General features: G+C 40.9%; 1 protein-coding gene across 3 annotated transcripts in view; it reads right to left on the bottom strand.

The window, feature by feature from the left end:
- Window positions 1–9,931, bottom strand: part of SH3RF3 (SH3 domain containing ring finger 3) — a 358,548-nt gene extending 348,617 nt beyond the window's left edge. For all 3 annotated transcript variants that reach the window (XM_075200284.1, XM_075200285.1, XM_075200286.1), the window contains exon 1: window positions 8,776–9,931. In XM_075200284.1, coding sequence (XP_075056385.1) covers window positions 8,776–9,351 — 576 coding nt within the window. In that variant the 5' untranslated portion in view covers window positions 9,352–9,931. The remainder of the gene's footprint in view (window positions 1–8,775) is intronic.
- Window positions 9,932–25,345: the final 15,414 nt, after the last annotated feature.

Raw genomic sequence — 25,345 nt, 5'->3', positions numbered from 1 at the left:
AGTAGTAGCTTTAGACAACATGCTACATTTCGGGTTTACAACTGCTCTAGATTGGTCAGGAGATACCTGCAGGTGCAAACAATCTAACAATCAGGTTCTGAACAACAATAAAAAATGAGCGGATCGTATCAACAGACTATGTGGCTGTATGCGGTACAGAGAGGCTACTGACTTCAAGCTGGGAGTCTACAGTTCAATGATCAGGCCAAATGTCTAAAAGCAACTCCGCTCAAGATGGAATTTCTCTCCTTAGTACGCCTCGTCTACATAGAGAAACATACCCTAGATTATAATCCCTACTTTAAGAGAATGGAGAGGTGGAGCATCAGGACCAATTCACAAGGGTGTGAACAGGGATTTTGCACTGAATGCTGTGTCTGATTGGATTGTTATGGCACTTGCTCCATCAGCAGTTGCTTCCAGTGCACTGAAACCTGCTTGAACTTCTCTATCTTAATTGCATTCCTGCTTCTGTTCAAACAGCAACAGCAAGATGAAGGACCTCAACCCTGGGGAGAGGGTTGCCCAGCAGAGATACTCCATTTAGAGCGCAGTTCTTCCTAAACATTATAGTAGGTGACATCAAAATAAACACAAATGAAAATATGCGCAGATGAGAAGTGTGTCCATTAGACTAAACGCAGTTAAAATCATGCGGGTGAGTGACTTACCAAAGGACCTATTATCTGTGGATTCCTGGAGTTTCAGCCAATGGGAGCAGGAAGGGGTTGGGACTTATACACAGTTATAAGTCAGTGCAGACAGGATATAGTTCTTCCTGCATCCGGATTCCTCCCACCCTCCCTGCAAGTTTATGGGCAACATTTGGAGTTGTTAGTTGGTTAGAGTAGGAGAGCAGTGTAGTCGGTAACTGTGCATATGGTGCTCGGGTGATCTTGTCATAGGTCACTACCCCTCTGTGGTTATGGTGTTATCTATGGTTGGTCCGCCTGTTAGTTGGTCCATAGGGCCAGTATTGTATGGTTTATAGTGGCGGAGTTAATAGGGGGCGTAGTCTTGCCGTTGGACTTGATCTTTGCACCGGCCAATAGATAAGGTATGATCCTGGGTTGGTGGTACTATGGTCTGACCTTTCCACCTTTATTGGTTTTGCGTTCCTGACTGCCCTGCTCTCGTCCGCCTTACAGTCCTATTAGTTTAATGATTAATAAATACCGTCATTCATTCCAACTTTAATTTGGTGTCCGTGTCTTTATTTGGTTTGGTATAAGGTTATGTCACAGTGTGTGTTATTTGGGGAAAACTTCCCCGCTATGCATTTTAATAAAAAAAAGTTAGTACCATCTATTTAGAAATGTTTTTTCTCAACATTTATAGAAGCATAAAGCAAAAATAAATAGGATATATCTTCAGTTTAACAACAAGAATGACATTTCTGAATAGACTGTCTAACAATCCAGCAGAGACTGTTATTGTTCTGGTGTGTAGATTTACAACATGAGGACTCCATACCAGTGACAGTGGGTAGTTTTTTATGGTTGTGTTGGGTTGTTCCATCTCACCAGAAAAAGGTTCCCAGGTACTGGCCCCATAGTTTTGGCCCAATTACAGAAAAGCTGTAACTTGATTGTAACTCTGTATGTGTCCTGTGCCGCAAGTCTAAGAGGTTACATTGAAATAAAAGATTTTAGAGTATTTGCACCCTACCCACATTTGCAGTGCTCCTAATAACAAATTTAGTTCTTAAAGCCTTTAATGGAGTTCACGGGTACCAGAGTGTACTCACGCTGCCCTGACATCTATGCTGATTATAATGTGTTATACTATAAAAACACATTAAAATTTGAGCTATACCATAATATGCTATCACAGGATAGCACATTATAATCAGTTATAGTTGGCAAGGGAGCGTGAAAACCAGAAATCGGAAGCTATAATGATTAACACCTTACACCAGAGAACAATGCAAAGCCTGCAGCAGTAGTAGAGAGTTTTTATAAGATAAGTTTGCCTAGAGTGTACTGTTAAAATAAGCTATTCTATAAAGCATATATGAATGGGAAAATACAGAATTTAGGTGGAGAACCCCTTTATGTAATTACATTCTGACTTCTTAAAATATGATTATTCACATTTATACAGTTTGCAGAACATGCTCACAAGCTAGAGAATGAACCTTTGATGAGAGAGAAACAGCTGACATTGAAAAACAGGAATGGATAGCTCTCCATGGAAGTTCTCACACTGATGAAAAACTGTGTGTCAGCAGTACCAAAAAAAGCCCCACAGACGATAACACCCGTTGAGCAATGCAATTATTGACAGTAAGGCAATATTGCTCACATAGTAATTATATATTTTTTATATATGTTATGTTCCAATGCAAAGTCAATGACTTCACACTTACATGCAGAAAATACAACTTCCTCATCTCATACAATCTTCCTGATGAGTTTATGAAAATCACTGAAGGTCATATCTTAATTCCAAGTGGCCACTCTGCAGCACAAATACAGCTTTATAACCATTATGGTCCTCGATTTACACCGCACAGGTTTGCAAAGCAAGATGACCTTCCTGGAAGAGCAGTAGGGGTTGAGTTGGGACAAGTAAAGACATCCTAACGAAGTAGGGAGTAGGTGTCTACTTTGAAGAATGCAGATTTAGTTCTGCAGAGCAAGATTGTTATATTATATTGAAATAAAAGAAGGTTTGTACTTTCAGGGCATTCTTTACTGTGTACACATAGTCGAATCACTAGGCAACCTAGACTTTAGCTTAATGGGTACTCAGGGCACAGATTACCTTAACCCATTTTTATGTTTTTTATTTCATTTACTGAGGACCCACATTACCCTTTCCAGCATTTGTTTTGCTCCTATTTCTGCTCCATCGAGACCTAACTTTATGGCTAATTGAATCTGTCCCTATGAGAGAGGTGTAGATTTGACCTGAAGCTGTCTGCACTGTGATTGGTAGTTCAGCAACTTTCTGCTGCTGAGCTACCAACCACTAATAATAAAGTGGTAGCTTATTAAGCAACACACCTCAAAGGCAGCATATATTTCAAAAGCTCATAAGAGCTGGTTTATTGTGAGACAGGTCAGTATTGTGACGCAATGCCCATCTGTCTCACAATAAAAGAGCTTTTGTGAGCCTTTGAAATATATGCTGCCTCTGAGGTGTCAGAGCACCACCTACATTGGAAGCGAAAGGAGGAGACAGACCCACTGTAAGCCTCTGGTTGAACTACCAATCACAGCATAACGACCTTCTATAAGAGAAAGTGACAAGAGACAAAGGAAAACGGGCAGAATCATGGTGGCTCATAGCAATCTCTCCAGACTCCCATAAAAATAAGATTAACAGTGGCAAGTAATTAGATCGCTATGGTAGAAAGGTGCTGTGCAGGCTGGTGGAAGCCTGTTTGGGAGAGAGCATTGCACATAAAAAGGTCTTTGAATTAAAATTAGTAAATGAGGTTTCAAGGGAACCCAGTTGCATCTACTTCTTTTCTCCAAGCTACTTTTTATGTGTAAAAGCCCAGGGGTTATATTATATGAAGGATCAGTTTCTGCAAGTCGTCGGAAATCGGCAACTTTGCAGGAATTTAAAGTGACGATGGCCTTTGAAGGCAAGTTGGCATTTAAAAGCAATCGTCACTTTAATTTTCCCCTGCAAAGTCGCCGATTTCTGGCGACTTGCAGAAACCGATCCTCCATACATTTACCCCCAGAAGTGCAAAAAACTAAGATTTGGGGGGGAACTACGTTTTATTAACATATATAGCCACAGAAAGGCAGGATTCTAACAGAGCAGACATATACAGTCAGGTCCATAAATATTGGGACATCGAGACAATTCTCATATTTTGAGCTCTATACACCACCACAATGGATTTGAAATGAAACAAACAAGATGTGTTTTAACTGCAGACTTTCAGCTTTAATTTGAGGGTATTTACATCAAAATCAGGTGAACAGTGTAGAAATTACAACAGCTTCTATATGTGCCTCCCACTTTTTAAGGGACCAAAAGTAATGGGACAATCGACTCCAAAGCTATTTCATGGACATGTGTGGGCTATTCCCTTGTTATTTCATCGTCAATTAAGCAGGTAAAAGGTCTGGAGTTGATTCTAGGTGTGACATTTGCATTTGGAATCTGTTGCTGTTGACTCTCAATATGAGATCCAAAGGGCTGTCACTATCAGTGAAGCAAGCCATCATTAGGCTGAAAAATCAAAACAAACCCATCAGAGAGATAGCAAAAACATTAGGTGTGGCCAAATCAACTGTTTGGAACATTCTTAAAAAGAAAAAACGCATCGGAGAGCTCAACAACACCAAAAGAGCCGGAAGACCACGGAAAACAACTGGGGTGGATAACAGAAGAATTTTTTCCCTGGTGAACAAAAACCCCTTCACAACAGTTGGCCAAATCAAGAACACTCTCCAGGAGGTATATGTGTCAAAGTCAACAATCAAGAGACGACTTCACAAGAGAGAATATAGAAGGTTCACCACAAGATGTAAATCCTTTGTGAGCCACAAAAACAGGAAGACCAGATTAGAGTTTGGCAAACAACATCTAAAAAAGCCATTACAGTTCTGGAACAACATCCTATGGACAGATGAGACAAAGATCAACTTGTACCAGAGTGATGGGAAGAGAATAGTATGGAGAAGGAAAGGAACTGCTCATGATCCAAAACATACCACCTCATCAGTGAAGCATGGTGGTGGTAGTGTCATGGCGTGGGCATGTATGATGTGACTGCTGACAAAAGCAGCAGGATGAATTCTGAAGTGTTTTGGGCAATATTATCTGCTCATATTCAGTCTAATGCTTCAGAACTCATTGGATGGCGCTTCACAGTGCAGATGGACAATGACCCAAAGCATACTGCAAAAGCAACCAAAGAGTTTTTTAAGGGTAACAAGTGGAATGTTATGCAATGGCCAAGTCAATCACCTGACTTCAGGCTGTAATTGACTGCAAAGGATTTGCAACAAAGTATTAAAAAGTGAAAGTTTGATGTAGGATTGTTTAGTTTGTCCCATTACTTTTGGACCCTTAAAAAGTGGGAGGCACATATAAAAACTGTTGTAATTCCTACACCGTTCACCTGATTTGGATGTAAATATCCTCAAATTAAAGCTGAAAGTATGCAGTTAAAGCACATCGTTTCATTTCAGATCCATTGTGGTGGTGTATAGAGCCCAAAATATGAGAATTGTGTCGATGTCCCAATATTTATGGACCTGAGTGTATATATAGATATATATATATATATTTATATATATATATATATATATATATATATATATATATATATATATTTATCTTTACTTTACTGACACAGATACATTTTCAAGAAGAACATTGGCTCTTTATAACTCATGCTAGATAGTTAAAAAATATGAAAACTAATGAAAAATAGTTTTACTTTACACTTACTCTACTACACACATTTTAGCTTTATGATAAACAGGGCGCCAATGATGATGTTGCGCTGGTAAATAATCTACCAAAAATGGATATATAATAAAAAAAAACTGGTATTTCTGTGATTTATAAACATATACTTAGCATAAGTTAATGTTATATATACTGTAGTCTGTAATCAACCAATAATAAGTTACACAGTCTTTACCAACCACCATCTTATACACAAGCATAGCCGAAAACTTTGGAACCAAACTGTCCTTGTAATCCTTTAGGCTGCGTACACATTTCAGGTGCAATGGCCGTACTGGGGTGTGTAGGAGCGTAAATATAACGCAAATAGAATCTTTTACGCTCCTCCATGCACTCGTGCTCCTACACTCGGCTAAAAACAAAAATGAAAAATGTATATATAGACAAAGGCTTACAATAAGTCATTAAAACCAATATCATATCAATCTTCAGAAAAGCTTAGTATTTACTTGAATGTTATCATAAAATCAGAATCCATGGCATGCTTGAATTAAACAGGTAAAAATATCAATTACTTAAACTGGCATTTCCTTTTTAGCTTCTAAACATACAAAAACAATATGGAGGTTCCAACAACAAAACATAAATAATTAGCATGACGTCAGCCTTAGGCTGAGCTGTGCTGATATTTTTAACTTATGCCATGAGACACTGAGATAATTTTTACCTGAAAACAAAGAGAGCCCAATTCATCAAGGAACGCAAAGTGAACACAATTTGCGCACAGGGACGCCTGTATTCAAGTTCAAGAGGATCTCAGGAAACCTTTATAAGTACGCTCTTTCTATATAGCATTTGCCGCAGGCAGACAGACACAACACACTGCAGGATACATACAATGCATATGTATAAAGTCCCATCAGAATGCACAGATGAAAAAATAATTATTAAATACGTTAACACTTGTTAATAATATAATCATTAATGAACATATATTGAAAAAAGTTTTTCTTTGTTTTTACATAAAATATATATATCAGGATTTTGTAAATGGCTACTGTACATAAAATGCATTTATACAGTTGCAATTAGTTGCAAACACATGTTCTAGCATGCATACGCGACCGTCATCACTAACTGGCACTAACACCTGACCAGTAGCTGGTGCAAGTGATACAGCTAAAAATCACATACCTGAGAGATGCCCAGAGCTTGAATCGGACAGATGTGCATGCGATCAACCTTGGCACGCCATTACCGTATATTGCCTATGTGCATTCCTCCTTTCCCTCCCCCGTACTGTACAGCCCTTGAAATCAGAAGTGTCCTTTGCGTTCAAAGATGAATTGAATGCACTTGCATTCCTGGAGTATAGTCCATTTCTGAGCATGCGCAAAGTGATTTTATGCAAAATATGACACGTATCGGGATTTACGTCCCTTAATGAATCAGGCCCAAAGTCTCAGTGTCAAACCCTTAACGTTTTTATCGGCATGCAAGAAATGTTTGAGAAATCAGACAATGGTGAAAAAAATCAACTATATGTTTTCACACAATAGATACCACTGCAAATACACAACAATAAGCAAACCATAAAATACAGTAAGACATGTTATCACTAAACAAACTGAGAGGATTAATCTTAACAAAATACATGAGATAGATATAGAGGGATTAGGTAAATACTTCAAAACATCATTTTAAAAGCCTACCCAATCATAAGCAATAATTCTGTTTTATTAATGCACAAGAAATGTTATTGCAAAGTCAAAAGGTTTGGTGATGTAGTAGGAAACACATGTTCTTTACTCACAATAGACAAACTGAAACATGTTTCAATAAAAAATCAATATATATATATTCAGCACTGGTTTGAATTATTCTAATTTGCAGCAGTACTTGAGAACAGATATACAGCACATGCTATATGTACCATCTATTTTCCATACTAATGGATAAAAAAAACTGGACTTGTACTCTGTACAGTATCTATCATTTTGATCATTGGTAACTGTGTTTTGTATGGATTTCGAAAATATAAATAAACTTTGACTTAAGCTCTTTGATCGCCTCTTAACAAACTTTGTTATGAAAAATATAGTTAGGCATCCCTGAGTCTCAAATGGTGAACCAAAGTAACTCACCAGATGCAAAATGATAGGTTTGGTAAAACAAACATTTTTTAATCATTCCAGGAGGAGATATGTTGGGAAGTTAAATATATCATTAGGAGAGCTAATCCTGACCTGACAGATGTGTTTTGGGAAGCCATAAAAAGAGACATTAATTCACAGTGGCTCTCTGAAGTTGAAGGGCATGCATTTTTGTATTGCAGAAATACACTTGTGTGTTGCTGTGATGTGTGGAATGTGTTAAGTATGTTGTAAGGAGCTATAGAAGACTAGCTCTCTGATGTCACTGGTGAAGGAAATGTGTTTCTCTCTCTCATGCAGGATTGTAGCTCTCCAGCTGCTGTGGAGCTACATTTCCCAGTTTGATCCTGCCGAAAGTCCATTTTGGGACTTGTAGTTCCACAAGAGCTGGTGAGCCACAGGTTTAAGCGAACATTGAGAGTATCACTTATTACGGAATCCAATATTTATTATATTATATATTTATATCTATTTATCTATATATACTGTAAATATATATTTATATTCAGTATCATAAATATTCCATAACGCACTAACCACCTTTGTAAATTGAAATATACTATCCAAGTACAGAAATTGCCGTTTTGATTTGATTCTTGGATTACTCTGATTCTATACACTGATATGCAATACCTTCTATTAAATATGCAAGTGTCCACAAACAGTACATTCCATACACCCAAAATACAAATTTACAGCCTCTTTTATTCAAGTGTATGATTTACAGTTGGCTCCCATTTCACCATGCCACTTGTTACAATACAGAGTGGCAAAGAGTTATAGATTAGATTTGACGTGTTTAACCTCTTCACTTCCAGAAAGCCATAACTAAAATATGGCAGGTCCAGCTAGTATGGCCAAGATGGGCAATCTCTATCAGCATACAGTCGCATTCCCATAGCGAGGTAAGGATAATGCAGGTGATAAATGACTCTGCAGGGTGCTCTGTGCAGGTGTGACGATATGCACAGCCTGGCTGGCAGTAAATGGCATTACTCACGTGTAGTCTATTGTCTATTACAATATTTATAAATAGCAGAACCTCGCAGCGCTGTCTGGACCCCCTCCCCCACTACACAGAGACATCTATTGTAATGTACCTGCTCACTTGCTACGCATCAGTAGAACAGGTGCAACATCATGCGCTCAGTTGGCACACACAGCAAGTCAGATCACTAATGATTAAACACAGCCAGAACGTGAATCCATGGAAATACCTTGGCTAGTAAAGTTCACATACCTTGGCTAGTAAAAGGGCATTTTGGCTGGCAGCAGCCAGGTCCCTCAAACTTGGAGTGCAGACAGCATTGTGCGGGTGCCTCGTTGAGGTGCCTCCCGTGGCAGAACATCCTGGGCTGTTACAGTTGCTACTGTGGTTGTTGCTGTTGTTACTACTACTGTGCTGTCCGCTTGCGGTGGGACTTCCACTGGGGCTGCCTCTGGGTCTCTGTCGGATCCCATCCAACAGCCTGACGAGTAGTATATTTGCTGGTAAATCATCCACCCCACATTCCACCAGGATGCGGCACTCAGGGCAACGCAGCTCATTCCTGGAGCTGACGATGCTCTGCAGGCAGCGCCGACAAAAGGTGTGCTGGCATGGGAGCACCCGGGCAGTAGTGTCCAGCCTCTCCAGGCACACAGAACACTCCAACAAATCTAGCAAGGAAGACTCATCCATCTCTCCTCCACCACCTCCACCACCACTTCCCCCTTCTTTTCTTCCTCTCCTCTCCCGTCTCCTCTCCTCCTCCTCCCCCTTAGATGGTTTCTGTGGTCCTTTAGAGGTGCACAGCCAGGATGCCCCGAGGAGCATCTAGAACAGCCGCTTGGGTAACACACCCAGCAGGGAACCTAAACAGGAGAGTGAACCTGGCCACGACCCATCAAACACTCGCCGCTAGTGCTGGAATGGCAAACGGAGCTAGAATCGTTCACATGGGTCAATGAAGTTGCCTTCTCCCTTCATAGAAACAAGAATCTTTTTCTCAAGTATCCTCTTGGTTCATTCTTCAGAAATTATTTTTGTGCCATCCAACAACTTTATGTAAAATAACTTCACACGTAGGTTAAAAGACCGATCAGAGATGCCAACATATACCAATAGGGCAGCAAAATAGCTTTCCTCAGACTTCCCAGAAACACAGCTGTCATAACGTTGTCAAGAGCACTATATGATAATGCAATATCCTAGAAGTGCAATTTGGGCAGAGAGATCAGTGGAAAGCCTGTGCTGTCTGCTGAGGTGCCAGGGATACCCAGGATCAGTAGGGCAGCCGCATGTGGAGAAGAAAGGAGTGAGCCAGTATGTTGGTTTCTTCATGTGACCTGTCCCTCACCCCCTCTGCTGCTATTGCAGTCTGCAGCTTGCTTGGCTGCTCCATAGCGAGCTCTGTAACCTGATCATACTCAGCCTCCCTCTGAGGAAAGGAGGAGCCGCGTTTCAGTCCTCCCCCCTCTACTTCCAATACGAGTGAGTGAGTGTGTGTGTGTGTGTGTGTGTGTGTGTTTGTGTGTTTGTGTGTGTGTGTGTGCCCGGCACGACTGGCAGCCTGGGCAAGCAGAGGAGCGATTGCGAAATATTAATCCAGGATGCCAGATGTTTTTCTTCTGGACACCAGAGAGAATTAGTATAGGGCTTAGACTAGCAGAATAGATATGAGCTAAGAGATTTAACATAGAAAGCCATTAAACAAAACATAACTTTTAGTTTAACCCCTTCTTTCTAGTCAGTGATCTTTATTTGCTCGTTATGTAAACTATTAAAATAATACAACTTTTTAAGACACAGAATACAAATACATCATGGGGCATATTTAACAATTACCATTTTTTGGCATGGTCATTTTTATTCCTTACTGCAATGACCATTTGTTAAAAGCATTCTGCCGGGATAGCAGCCATGATAAATGGCTGTCCTAGCGAAAACCTATCTCCTCTATGGTCACTATCGCAAGTGGCCACCATCTGCAGCAATCCTCTAGTTATAAATAGAGGGTGGACTTAAATTTGTGGTGGTCCCCTGAAAATGGCATATTTTGTGGGATTAGGGGGCTTGTTAAATAGGCCCCTATGACCGTAACGCTTACTCAGCCTGTATACAACACAGCTGGTTGTGAGCCCATTTCTAGAACACAATGAGGTCATTTGAAGGAAAACAAATTTGTCATAGCATGTTATGGCTGCCACTTCTTGGAAGAGTTGTATTTCCAACTGACACCGCAAAACAGCTATCACTCTATGGGGCCTATTTATCAATAATTTTTTTGCTGTAAATTCCTTCGAAAACGGAGCCGCAAATCTAAGTATTCTGCAAATTTATTATTGGTGCATCGCAACAGAAATCATAGATATCTGCTACTTTGCATTTTTTTTCTAAATACATAGCAGTTCCCATAGATGTCTATGGGGACTTCTATGTACCGCAATTTATCAACTTTGGTAAACACTTTTACACATATGGTAATGTACGCCAGCTCATTTTCAGCACTGTTAAGCTCTGCTCCGAAGAGCAGAACTTTACAGTGCATGTGCAGCCCTGTCACATGACCCAGGTCGGTCGGGTCAGTGCTGTTTGGATGCCTGTGCGCATGTCCGATTTATCAATCGGCGCATGCGCACAAGATTTGAAAGGAGGAACGAAGAAGCCACCCAGGATCGCATTGCGAAGATGGAGTTCCTGTGTTGGTTTTTTAATAAATTTGAGAAATAGTTCAATCCTTATCAATGCGATAAGGATTGAAAACTATTTTTCATTTTTTGCGTATATTGATAAATATGCCCCTATGTCCCTCCTCTATTTCCCACTGTGCTTGTTTGATATGTCCCTATTCTTATTTACTCCTCTGTCTCTTCCTCCTATTTCTTTTGGTTCCATATTTCATGCCAAACTAACACTGGATAGCTGAGATATAAACAGGTGCCATAAAGAGCTGGTTAGCTTCTATTTTCTCGAAAAACTTCTCAGCGAGACACTAGAAGGAGAAGTGCTGTCCATTGTGCTGGGTCGCCCCCTAGAGACTCGTATGGGGATCCTATGTTGCTACAAAGTGTATATTTATTTTCCTTCATCTATCTTCTACAGATTATACATAGGGAGCATTAATCACTGCCCCTTTGGTGCCTACAGTCTAAGGGGCCTATTTAACAAAATTTTTTGTATTGCCGATTATCGCGTTTATGTAAAAATTGTTATCACTGCAATTTATCAATAATATCCTGCAGAGGCAGTTGAGTGATACTCAGTAGCCTCGGTAACACAAGGTTAACTAACCTGTTTGCTGGGTCAGTCATAGGCGATATGTCCATGCTACATGGTTTGTTCATGCAGTAGAACTGGAAACCCAGATTTGCGCTTTCAGTTTTACTAATAAATAAAATACATTGTTAAAAATTAGATTCAATTATTAAAAATATTTTAAAAGCATTGTCCTTTTCAAAAAATGCTTTATTCAAAGAATAAAGCATTTTTTAATGAATTTTCTTTTGTAATCGCCACAATGCTTGTTAAATAGGCTTTCCCATGCTTTGCATGGGGAGTCTATTGATGGTGTGGGGTTACTGCTGACTATAGCAGTGCTATCACTGGTGGTCCACCTTGATTTATAGGACGTAGCCCTATCTCCACCGAAAACTACCTCCCTTTAATAAATATATCCCTAATTTCTCTACCACACAAGCACAGACACTGTCATAAGACAATTAATGTACCAGTAAGTTTTTGTAATGTGGGAGGAAAATAGAGAGGAAGGAAAAAAAGAGAAAGAAAGTGAGTTCATGTGTACTGTGTCCTAAATTATATGATCCTCATTACATTGCAATTGTAAGACTTATTTCAGTAGTCAAGTAAGCATGTTTATTCCTCATACGCAGTAGAAGAATGTTTGTTTTTCTCTAAGATAGCCGACATACTGAGATATTGCCAGTAATATCATGCAATTGTCCTGATATTGCAATGTATCTGGCCCCAAAATGAGCAGGACACCCTTTAATAATCAGATCCAATAGATGGGATCATTATCGGGCATGTCCGAAAATAAGGTCAGAAGATGACTGCTATGTGCGGTCATCTGGTTGCCTAATTGGTTGGCAATCTGGTCTTTGGCACTTGAGGTGAGCGGCAGAATTAGCATACCATTACCCACTTATTGCCAGACTTAACGGGTCTGAAGACATCAACCTATAAACTTGTGGCATCCAAAAACTAAAAGTCTCTCAACTACAACATATCCCCATTAACTTTGTCCTGTTTTACATTATTAGTGTATTACAGGCCTGGATGAGACCTACAGACCTGCCTGTACAGAGTACACACAGGCAGATTGTATCATTGTAAACTGTTTGGTTGCTGTGTTTGATTTAGCTGTTATTATTCCTTTTATGCTGCCTCGTTTATTTTTCAATAAACAGTTCTATAGTCAGTGGATTTGCATTGTGTTATGTCCAGTGATGACAGTCCTGCACTGATGTCAACAGCTCCCTGGGGTGCAAAGGTTATTTCATTTTTAAATACAGTTTTATTTTCTTTACAATTATTTTTACCTGGCCTCCATGTGGAATATTTCCAATTACCCATATTCGTGTTTTGCATAGCTTTGGGCATTTCAGTAGAACAGTACGCGCTAGAATAGCAAAGTAGCATTAGTAATAAAAATAAGACATTAGGCTGAGAATTTTTCTTTTTAGCCAATTCAGCCTTGTGAGCTTTAACAATTTTATAAATACTAATTTTACAGAGAGTGCTCTTTTTACACAGAAATTGCCTTTTAATGTGTTTTCTCACACAATATATACATCATCAGCTTCACTGCATAGGTAATTTACATGCATAAATACTGTAGTGCAAACTGTGCTGAAGAGTGTTAAATAACTTTGGTTAAGAAAATAAACATAATCAAAGCAGCTGTAATGCTGCTTGTTCAGCGTGATCAAAATATAAAATTGAAAGAAGGAAATCTGAGGAAGACATATATCCTTAAAAAAATGGTTTCTTTAATCTTCATCAGTGGTGGGACTTATAGGAAGCAGTCCGCAGCTGCCTGGATAAAGTATTTTATTGTTATGTCTCAGCCTATGGCTACAGCACAGGCCCCCTACCTCCTATCAGTGGCGGATCCAGGCGGATCCAGACACTTGCTGCCGACGGCTGCACAGTATGTGCAGGTCCGTCCAGCCGTGACAGGCAGGGACAGTGTGCTGCCCGGCTGCTCTGATTGTGTAAACACAATCAGAGCAGCCGGGCAGCACACTGTCCCTGCCTGTCACGGCTGGACGGACCTGCACATACTGTGCAGCCGTCGGCAGCCTAAACTGTTAGAAAGGGTCGGGGCCTAAATCGCCCCCCCTAAATCGCCCCGGGTACAGTAGTTTTCTAGATCCGCCCCTGCCTCCTATCTTGAGGCTCCTCCCTCTTACAGACCACAGTTAGACCCCTCCCTCTTCCTCCGCACCACAACGTGCAGTACTGTCTCTGTCAAACCCCTGCTTCTTGTGTCTGTGAGTAGGGGCACAAATAGAAATGAGATGTTGGTGGTCTATCTTGTAAAACACTGACTCAAAAACTCTTCTACGCTCATGACTTGAATAGTTGCTTCACCATAAACATCTTATGCAAGTCATTTATCATAAACTATAAAATCTGTATTAGGAACAGACACTCTGGGAACACCTTCACAGGAACAGACACCTGTTTATAGGAACAGACAAACTGGGCACTGAAGGGGTTAATGAAATTAATATGAGTAGAAATAATTGATGATGTGTGGGTTAATTAATAATGGGGATACAGGGTTGTTATGATGAGTGTAATTTAATGATTTTGAGGAAAGGTTAATCAATAATAAGGGGAGGATGATATTGTGTGGCGGTCACAAAAAATGCTCTGTGTTATATGGTGGTCACTAAGATGCTCACTGTGTTGTATTGTGGTCATTAGAATGCTCTCTGTATTGTATAGCGCTCGCAGGGGTGCTTTTTGTATTGTATGGCTGATTCATGAAAGCTCTCCATATTGTATGGCGGACACAAGAATGCTCTCTGTATTGTATATCTATCATTAATACTGGCCAAAATTTCATGCAAAACATATAATACCTTCTTTGTGTTCGAGTACATATTACATGATAGATTCATTGGCGTATTTTCATTTATTTCAAACAAAAAAAACATTTGCTGAATTGTTGACACTAGAGTTTGCAATTAATCACAATTATATTTAAAACAATATGTTTTTCAATCTTTGAAAGCCACTCCTGCCAAGAAGAGGTACAGAGAGCAATAGGAGGGAGGAACCTTTTCTTAAGCTGAAGTGCACAACTACCAACATGGTTGGGACACCCTAAAGCAATGGGTACAGGTAGGCAGAGGCAATGTTATTTTTTTCATTTATATTTCTAGGGTGACTTTGGAACCGGTGGGAGATTGACTGTGGATGTGACCCCAGTTAGAACGATCTATTTGATGGTGACCAACCAGGATTCTAGCAGTACTAAGGATTTCTTAAAGCTAACTACTTTCTTGTTAATGCTAACCCTGGGAACTCCTTGTTGCTGTACCACTTATATAACTGATGTGTGTACTCCATTCACTGGTGTGCTCAATCTGCTTTCTTGTCTCCACTCTGCCTACCAGTGCAGTGCTTTTCCTATTTGTGTGTTATCTCCGCCTACTGTGGTAGGCTCCACCTATCATTGCTGTGACTCTGCCTATCATTGCATATTGCATTGGTCTCACCTTAAAGAGATGTGGCAAAGACTAATGGTTTGCTTATTCTGCCTGCTTTAGTACTGGGCCCACCTACCATATATTTGGTCCCACCTACATGAGACCACTTTCAGAATTTTTTCCAGGGCCACTTTATGTTTCCAATCCACAACTGAACCCTTAAATAATAATTTGTGAACAACTGCCATACAAGTTTGTTTATTTTATGTACATTGTTAAGCATGTTAGATTTACAAAAAAGGACAAATGTACCTGTGTAATCAGTGGTTGAAATGGGCTGGTATACGGTGGTATGTCATTCCGCCACTTCTCCTGCCTTCACTGTAAGACTATCATACTCCATTCTCTTAGATTTTCCATACCGCCACTTATAAATTTCCACTTCGACCACTGTGTATAATTATGTGTGATGCATGCGCCGACCTGCATCTGCGCATGTTCCAAGATAGGAGAAAAACTACTTCGACCAGCAAGTTTCACTGATGTTAGGGAGAAGCCAGATGAGAAGTTAAGCCAGTCCAGTGTATATGGGGGGTGGTATCAAAGTATGTGAGTAAAAATCAGGGAGAGGAGTCTGTGAAGACAGAGAAGCTGAGGGAGGAAGACACAAAGTTTGTGAGAGGAGAGGAAACAGAGCTGAAGCAGAGAGAGAGACAACAGCAAATCAGTGAGAGAGAGATACTGTGAAGAGAGAAAGACCAGGGGCTAGATTTACTAAACGGCGGATTTGAAAAAGTGGAGACGTTGCCTATAGCAACCAATCGGATTCTAGCTTTCACTTTGTAGAATGCACTAAATAAATGATAGCTAGATGTCACGAGCCGCGGTGGTAGGCCACATCCTGGCGTGATCTAGCAGCCGGGCGCGTGCTCTATTTCTATGCTCTGGTTTTATTCTTTGGGATTATCCTTGTTGCATAGATGCAGGAGGGTGTAGTGACATCCTCCAACACCAGGGGGAGCTCCTATATGATTTTAACTGGTTCACTTTTATTTTTATACATGCTTCCTGGTTATCTTATCACCTATGCTAGTTCCCAGCTAGTAATTTATTAGCAGCCTCCTGAGGCTCATTGTCAGCCCTGTCCTCCTCCTTTCTGATTTGTCCATCATAGTATTTAAGGCAGTGAGAACTGGGCCTCACTGCTGGTTATAGTTCCTGCTCTGTGCATACTTACCTGCTCCCTGCTCAGTTCCCCTTCTCTGCCTTTGGATTGATCTTGCTGTGTATGACCTTGGACCGTGTACTGGACTCTGCTGTATTGCCTGTGACCTCGATCTCTGCCTGTTTCCTGGATTTGTTGTTTGCAGCCAGCCCTGACCTTTTTGCCTGGACTTCACCACCGCTGTATGCTATTTCACAATATCCCTGGGTTCTCCCCAGTCAGTACACATCTCACGACCCTCTGTCTGTCTGCAGCCAAGTCTGTCCCCACCACTAGGGGCTCCAGTGAACACCAGACTTTCGGAGCAGATTCCGGGTTTTGTTGTACTGGCTGGAGGGTTCCTGACACTAGAATCTGATTGGTTGCTATAGGCAACATCTCCACTTTTTCAAACCCGCAGTTTAGTAAATATACCCCCTGAGGTCTAAAGCTGCCATTTGGGACTGTGTGGAAGACAGCAGCCAGTTCAAACAAGGATCTTTGGAGCGAATTTATTCCAGATAACTATATAATGGTTATATTACTTATTTACTGGTGGATGGAGATACTACTCTTAAAGTGAAGAGTATAGGGATAGCTTGGGGAGTCCTGAAGATGTGGATTTTTGCTAGTGCTGGACTGAGACACATTTTGTAAGGGCAATAGAGATTAGGACAGACAAACTGTGAACCACCAACAGGGTCATGGGCGCCCAAGGCGCATTGATGCATGTGGCGAGCAAAGGCTAACCCGTCTGGTCCAATCTCACACAAGAGCTACTGTAGCATAAATTGCTGAAAAAAATAATGATAGCTATGATAGAAAGTGTCAGAACACAGAGTGCATCACAGCTTGCTGCATATGGGGCTGCACATCCGCAGACCGGTCAGAGTGCCCATGCTGATCCCTGACCACTGTCAAAATCGCCCCTAAATTGGCATGTGAGCACCAGAACTGGACCATGGAGCAATAGAAGAAGGTGGCCTGATCTGATGAATCATGTTTCTAGTATATCATGTGGACCGCCAGGTGCGTGTGTGACATTTACCTGGGGAAGAGATGGCACCATGATGCACTATGGGATGAAGGGAAGCTGGCGAAGGCAGTGTGATGCTCTGGGCAATGTTCTGCTGGGAAGCCTTGGGTCCTGGCATTCATGTGGATGTTACTTTGACATATACCACATACCTAAACATTGTTGCAGATCAAGTACATCTCTTCATGGCAATGATATTCCTTGATGGTTCTGGCCTCTTTCTTTCTTTTTTTTTTCTTTTTAAGAACTTTATATTTATTTTCAAAAATATAAACAGGTAAATAAAATAAGGGGTGGATACAGAAAGGGAACATATGAGGGGACAAAGAAAACAAAAATAGAACAATATATGTATACTAATAGACAATTTCAACATAGTAAGATACAAAGTACAAAAAATATTAAATATCAACAATCGAAACATTGGGGAAAGGAATCTTGAAATGTATAGATTAGGCACGGGGAGTAAAAAAAAAGGGTGGTGGTTGAAGTCACTGTATGATATTTAATCCTGTAAAGGGGCAATGGCCCTGAAGTACTCAGTATAAGGACTCCAGGTGGAAGCAAATTCATTAGGGGTAGGATGAAGAATGAGAGAAATAAATTCCATATAATAAACCTGCCAGGTTCCATTAATTATAGAGAGGATGATTCTTAATCTTATTCTTCCAGAATAAGGCAATCTGATATTTCACGGTAATTGGAATTATAGTAATCAATTTTTGTGTATGTTTAGAGACGTCTGAGACATGGCAGAGTAATAAGGAATAGGATAAGGAATGATAACATCAGTAATATTGGTGATTAAGAGGTGTATTTCCTTCCATAGGGGTGCTCATTTTGGGCAGTGCCACCAGATATTAGACAGAGTACTTTGTTGCCCACCACAAAGTCATCAACAAACAGGAGAGAAATTCGGAAAAATAAGCTTATGTGGGTCAAGCTACTAGCGCTTGTAAATCTTACGAGCATTCTCAGTAATCTGAATGCAAATTGAGGTTTTAGAAAGGTGAACTCTGATGGTATCCCAGTCCTCAGGGTCCAACGTTTCTCCCATGTTCTCCTCCCATTTAAGTTTCTGTGGGTCCTTAGGGAGCCATTGGTGTTTTAATATGAGATGGTAGAAACTGGAAATTAGACTCCTAGATGAGGACCATTGTGTGCAAAAATAGTGAGGAGGATTGGTGAATGTCAGGGTGGGAGCGAAGAACAGTGCAATATAGTCTCTTTTGAAGAGCAGCAAAAGTCTGGAAAAGCTGAGTGGGAGTCAAGCAGTTGAGGAAGTTAATGTCATGGCATGTCCATACTAGATACTGATTTGGGGTAAGTCCCAGAGATTATTGCGGGTTGTTCCACAAAGGAGTCATACACTATGAGTTGGAGGCAAGGTCATAGGAAGGGACAGTGTGGTACCAAGTTATCAATGAAAATGTCGGGGTAAAGTTGACATAGGTGGTCTATGTTGTGGACTGAGAAATAGGAGAGTCGACAGCAAATAAGAGTTGGAGATAACAGCTTCAATATGAACCCAAACTCTCATCTTGGGGGGCGAATGTAAGAGAACGCATTGAGTGAGATGAGTGGCTTGGTAATACTTAAGTAAAAGAGGGACACTGAGGCCACCCTCTTGGATGGGTTTATGAAATGTGCTAATTGTAATTCTACGTTTTCTTACCAACCAAATGAATTTGGCGGCCAGTTGTAAAAGCATTTTAAATGTGTTTGTGGGCGCATTAAGAGGGAGGGTCTGAAATGGGGTCTGAAACAAGTACAAAAGGCGAAGTAAAATATTCATCTTAAGAGATGCGAATCTGCCTGTCCAAGATGTTGGGAGTTTGTGCCATTTAGTAAGGTTTGATTTAATAATATCCAATGAGGAGGGAAATAAGCTGCATAAAGTTGTCTATATGTTCTGGTGAGAGAGCCCCAGATATTTGAGTTTTTGTGGTTGCTATTTAAAATCAAAGCATGCCTTAAGATGTTGTAAAATTGTAGGGGAGATCAAAAATTTCAGATTTTGTGCATTAATTTTATAATAAGACAGGTCACGGAAGAGGGATAAATCTTTAAGGAGGTTTAGAAGAGAAACAAGGGGATTTGTGAAAGACATAAGAATATAATTTGCATACAATGATATTTTAATTTCAGAGTCACCCTCTTGAATACCCGAGATATCAGGGTTTTGTCGGAGTTTAATAGCAAAAAGCTCAATCATGAGTGCAATAAGTACAAGAGAGTCCCCTTTTAGACGAACGACATTAAATAGTGACAGTGTTGCATTGGTGTTTGCACTTACCTGAAAGAGTTAACGTGGGGTGTGGGTCTGGCCAGTGATGCTGAGAGGAGGTCCTTGTGGCTTTGTATAGGTGATGCATTTCCTGGGTGAGTCACTCGGCTGACAAAATCCCGCCTACCCACGCCATTTTAAGAAAGTGTTAGTGTATAATGGTGGTTTAGCATAATGCCGGTTGGTAGGTTTACAGTTTTGGTGGGGAGGAACGCACTGCGATCAGTGGCTGATATAGACGGCTCTATCGTGATTGGCGCAGGTATCTGTCCCCTTACAAGGCAATCGGTTACTCTTGTCCCTTCGTGGGGAGGGGCCTCGCCCGGCTCAGTGAGGGAGGGGGAGTGAGTAGTGAGGTGAGTGCAGTTTACTCTGACGTCAGGTTAGGGCCGGCCAAGCAGTGGTGTTATGAGAGAAGTGGGTGGACTTAAGGCTATATTGCCATGTCCACGCTTGGTTGGGTATCACTGGAGCTGATCTTCAGTGCCCTTTCTCCGCCACCAGGTTTTAATAGGTTATAATAAAATAGTTTTTAGTGCCACTTTACTCAAGTCTCCGTGTCTTTATTCTATATAAGTTGTTTATATTATTTAAGGTATTGTGTAGAGCGAAGAGCATACACAGTGAACTATTTATTAAAGGAAAGAGCGGGCAGTCTTGACGAGTTCCATTTTTTATCTAAAAAGAGGAAGATTTGAAGCCATTTGCTAAAACAGAGGCTGTAGAATTAAAATAAAGTGGCGCTATGCCTCTGAGAAAGGGACCCCTTATGCCCATTGCTGCCATGATCAGTCGCATATAAGGCCAGCTCACCCTATCAAATGCCTTTTCCGCATCAAGGGCCACAATCAAGGTGGGGAGGTTACGGGTATTAGATACATGAATGACGCTTATAACACATCTGATGTTATCCAAAGCCTGACAGATGGGGTTTAAAATCAATCTGGTTTGGATGTGCAAGGGAATCAATCACGCAATTAAAACTATTGGCCAGAATTTTGGCAAACAATTTAAGATCCACATTCAATAAGGAAATAGGATGGTAATTGCTTTAACAATGGGGATCCCGACCAGGTTTAGGAATAACAATCATGTTTGTGCGAGGGCTGCCATTTCATATTTACAGCCGCAAAGAATAAACTTGAAGAGACTTAGCAGCATGGGCATGAGGGCGGTGGTATTTTTTGTTATAATAAATGGCAGTGTATCCATCAGGCCTAGACACAAAATCATTTTTAAGTTCTTAAATAGTTTGTTTAATTACTTCAGCCAAGATTTCCCTACTACTGATGTAAGGATCACTGGTCGGTAGTTACTTGCCTCTTCCTTGCTTCCACTTTTGTGCAGTAGGACTACATGTGCTCTTTTCCAGTCATCATCATCATCATCATTTATTTATATAGCGCCACTAATTCCGCAGCGCTGTACAGAGAACTCATTCACATCAGTCCCTGCCCCATTGGAGCCTACAATCTAAATTCCCTAATATAGACACACACTCACACACAGAGAGGGAGACACTAGGGTCAATTTTTTGATAGCAGCCAAATTACCTACTAGTATGTTTCGGAGTGTGGGAGGAAACCGGAGCACCTGGAGAAAACCCATGCAAACACAGTCCTCTGAAACTACTCCTGTAGGTAGTGTCTGGTTGAATAATTCTGCTAATGGTGTTACCAGCACCTCTTTAAGCTCTTTTAGTATGCTTAGATGTATCCCACCTGGCCCCATTGATTTATCCACTTTCTGTTTTGAGTGCTCTGTTAGGCTCTTCTCTGTAAATGTACTTGCATCTACCTCATATTTATGAGTATACTTGCAACTGAACTGTGCCCCCTTCCCCTCTCTTTCTGTAGTGAACACTGTGCACATATAAATATTAATATGAACTTCTATTACCTTGTCTCCTTCAACAAGACTCTCACTCTCTCTCTTTATTCTTATTATTCCTCCTTTTGTTTTTCTCCTTTCACTTATATACCTAAAAAAGTTTTGCCCTCATTACCTACTGACTGGGCCAGAAATCTGTCTGCCTGATCTCCCCTTTCATAAAAATTTTGTTGGAGCCATTCTAGGGTTTTAACCACCCTTTTTAATCAAGAATTTGGTGCATTTGGCCTTTGAGAGCAATTAGTTTGAGATTTGTTTTTCGTTTGTGTTTCTAAATCCGCAATGTGCTTATGTTTGGCTTGTTTTGTTGCTTATGGGCTTCAAAGAGGCCCAATGGGGTTAAGTCCAGGGAGGTATTAAGGGAGAAAAATTCCTGAATGTTGGAGACAGTAGTGACTTGTTCCTGCTTAAAATACATTTGCAAATGTGTGCAACTGAGACTTTTGCATTTTTATGTACAAGTAGGAATGGCAGCTCCGGTGCTGGTTATAGCAGTGTGCTGGGGCATTTTTCTGTGTTTGTTCCTTTCAGGATAACCCCAACCTTTCAAACACCTGCTATGAGCCTATATATTAATTGAGCAACTTCCACTTCTGTATTTTTTGTTTGAGAGGCATGTTGGTGTCAGTAGCTGAGGGGGAGTGCTGGCGTTGTATTGCCATTCAGAGGCTTCTGGGGTACCTCTTAGTAAGTTAGCTCTCAATTTAAAACTACATATAGGTATGGCCCAAATATATGGGACTCTCACTGTTCAGAGTTAGGACCACCCTATTAGCAAAAGCACCGTGGAGTGGTGGGTGGCTTAACATACATTTGCAAATGTGTGCAATTGAGACTTTTGCATTTTTATGTACAAGTAGAAATGGCAGTTCCTTTGCTGTTTATAGCAGTGTGCTGGGGGATTTTTTCTCTGTGTTTATTCCTTTCATGATAACCCACCCTTTCAAGCACCTATAAATTGATTGAGCAACTTCCACTTCTGTATTGTTTGTTCTTGCTTGAAAAAGAGGGCATCATCCAAGCCTCATTTTGGCGGCAAAGAAGAGGACCTACACAGTATGCTTCAATCAAGATAGAAGCATAATCAAACCATGTAACCAGAGATATCTTTGAATGAGTTAGCTTTTGTGTAGTGAAACGATCAGCAAGAATTAAATCTATATGGGTGTGAAGGTTGTGTGGGGCAGAGAAATGTGTAAATTGTTTAATAGAAGTATTTAACATATGCCAATCATCATATAGATCATCAGATATAAGCAATGTAGTAAGGCATTTGGAATCGCAAGAAGGGGGAGGAGAGGAAGAGAACATGGAAGAATGATTGACACCGGGTTTAATGTCGTATTAAAGTCCTCATCCACAAAAATGTGACCTTCAGCCAGCTGAACCAGCTAGTTCATCGAAAAAATCAGTGAAAAAGGCATTCTGTCCCACATTAGGGGCGTAGACCGAGGCAATTTTGAGCTTCACGGGTCCTATAGATCTCACTATAATAAGATATCGTCCTTGGGGGTCCACTGCTGAGGAGTCAAGCAATGAATGGGAGTTTATTATGAAAAGGATGGTTGTGCCCCTCTGCTTACTCTTGGTGAAAGCATAGTACGCCTGAGGGTAAGTTTTACAGGACAATTGTGGATGGGGATTTTAAAGTGCGTCTCCTAAAGAAAAAGATCTACTGTACATAGAGGCATTTGAAATGTTAAAGGGTCATCGTACATTTATTGGGAAATTTGAGGCTATAAATGTTTAAAGAGAGGATTTTAAGAGTCAAGGAGTATGTGAGTACCAGGGAAAGATATAAAAGACAGTGACTTCAAAAGGAGAAAAGAAAAGGTAAGAAAAGGAGACAAGTCCACGGCAGGCAAACAAATTCAGGCAAAGAGTTAATGGTACAACATCGGTACCGAAATCGAAGTAGGGAAGATGAACAGTATGTTAAGCATCTTTCACCTGGATAATGTGCCCTGTCACTCTGCAAAGTTTGTTCAGGAATGGTTTGAGGAACATGACAAAGAGATCAAGGTGTTGACTTAGCTTCCAAATTCCCTAGATCTCAATGTGGTCGAGCATCTGTGGGATGTGCTGGAAAAACAAGTCCGAGCCATGGAGGCCCCACCTTGCATCTTACAGGATGTATAGGATCTGCTGCTAACGTGTTGGTGCCAGATACCACAGGACCAGGAACGGCGAGAAGGAGGAGGGTCGTTACAGATTACAGGGGGCCCAGGCCTCCACCTGAAGCAGACAAGACAATTTTTCTTTTCCATTTTTACACAAAAGGGGAGGGATGGAGCTGTCAGGAGCTACCAGTCCACTGTCTGACAGCGTGCAGAGCAAGCTTAGGAACTCTAAATCTTATGAGATTTGATAATCTCGCAAGACTTAGCACTTCATTGCTCACTCTGCAGAACATTTCCACTGAGATGGACTTAGGGGGGGTTATGATGTGTCTGGGGGTGTTGTGATATGTTTGGTGAGGGGTTATGTTGGGGCTAGGTGGGTTATGATTTGGCTGGGGGAGTGATGATGAGTCTGGGGGGGTCTTGATGTGTTTGGGGGGTTATTATGTGTCTGGAGAGGTTGAAATGTGTCTGGAGGGTGGAGTGACGTGGCAGGGGGTGGAGTGATGTGGCAGGGGGGTGAAGTGATGTGACAGGGGGGGTGGCGTGATGTGGCAGGGGGGGTGCGTGATGTTGCTGGTGTTTGGTGTGATATGGTGTGATTTGGCTAGAGGTTAGTGTGATATGGCGTGATGTGGCTGGGCGGTGGCGAGATGTGGTTGGGGGGTGGCGAGATATTGCTGGGATTTGGCGTGATGTGGCGTGGGCTGGCGAGATGTTGCTGGAGTTTGGTGTGATGTGGCTGAGGAGGGTGTGAAATGTAATATTTTATTATAATGTATGTATTATATACTTTTATAGAAGGAAAGAACAGGAGTTTTTTAAAGATAGGTGCACTAGGAATCCTCGACTTATGGTTGTAATCTCGTAAACCATCCACTTAAAACATAACTTTTATTATATGTAATTTTACAAGCGAAATATAAAATATCATACTAATAAAACACATCAGAAATAAAATTAGCTGGATGCACTAGATACTAGTACTTATATACTCAAAACTATAGAATATATGGTTGGAAGGCTGGATTGGTATAGTTAATATGCAGGTTGTATTATTATTAAATTAGTGGACAATTATCTGCCACTGATGTAGTTATAGAGAAAACCGCCACTATAATAAGTGGATTAGAAGACTGGAAACATCTATATATGTCCTGTCATAAGTGGTTTTGTTACCACAAACCTGGGTAGTGTCTTGCTGACTACCTCTTAAGCTCCCCAATATCTCTGGACATATAGGAGCAGTCCTGCAATTATAAATGATATTAAACACCAGGTGATTAGCATAAAATCTGCCTAATAGCAGATCTAGGTTGACATTGAAATAAAGCTGGTACCTAAATAGCGCAGTATCGTTATATGAAACCAGTGTCACACGCCGGTCCCATAGACAAGTACCGACATTGTTACCTTCTTCCTGGAAGCAGTGATTTAGGTTACTAACTTCTTTATCAAGGCTCATCTGTATTTGGTTCTGTGCATGTGCCACCTGTTACCCTCACTTATTACCTCCTACCTGTTCCCATTGGTGCTAGGATTTTGGCGCGCTATTTAAACCTCCCATTGTCCCTCTGTCCAATGCCTGTTCTTCGAGTTACACACTCTCTC

The sequence above is a fragment of the Mixophyes fleayi genome, chromosome 2 (genome assembly GCF_038048845.1).
Source record: "Mixophyes fleayi isolate aMixFle1 chromosome 2, aMixFle1.hap1, whole genome shotgun sequence".
Lineage (NCBI taxonomy): Eukaryota > Metazoa > Chordata > Amphibia > Anura > Limnodynastidae > Mixophyes > Mixophyes fleayi.
This window is presented reverse-complemented; position numbering and strand designations above follow the sequence as displayed.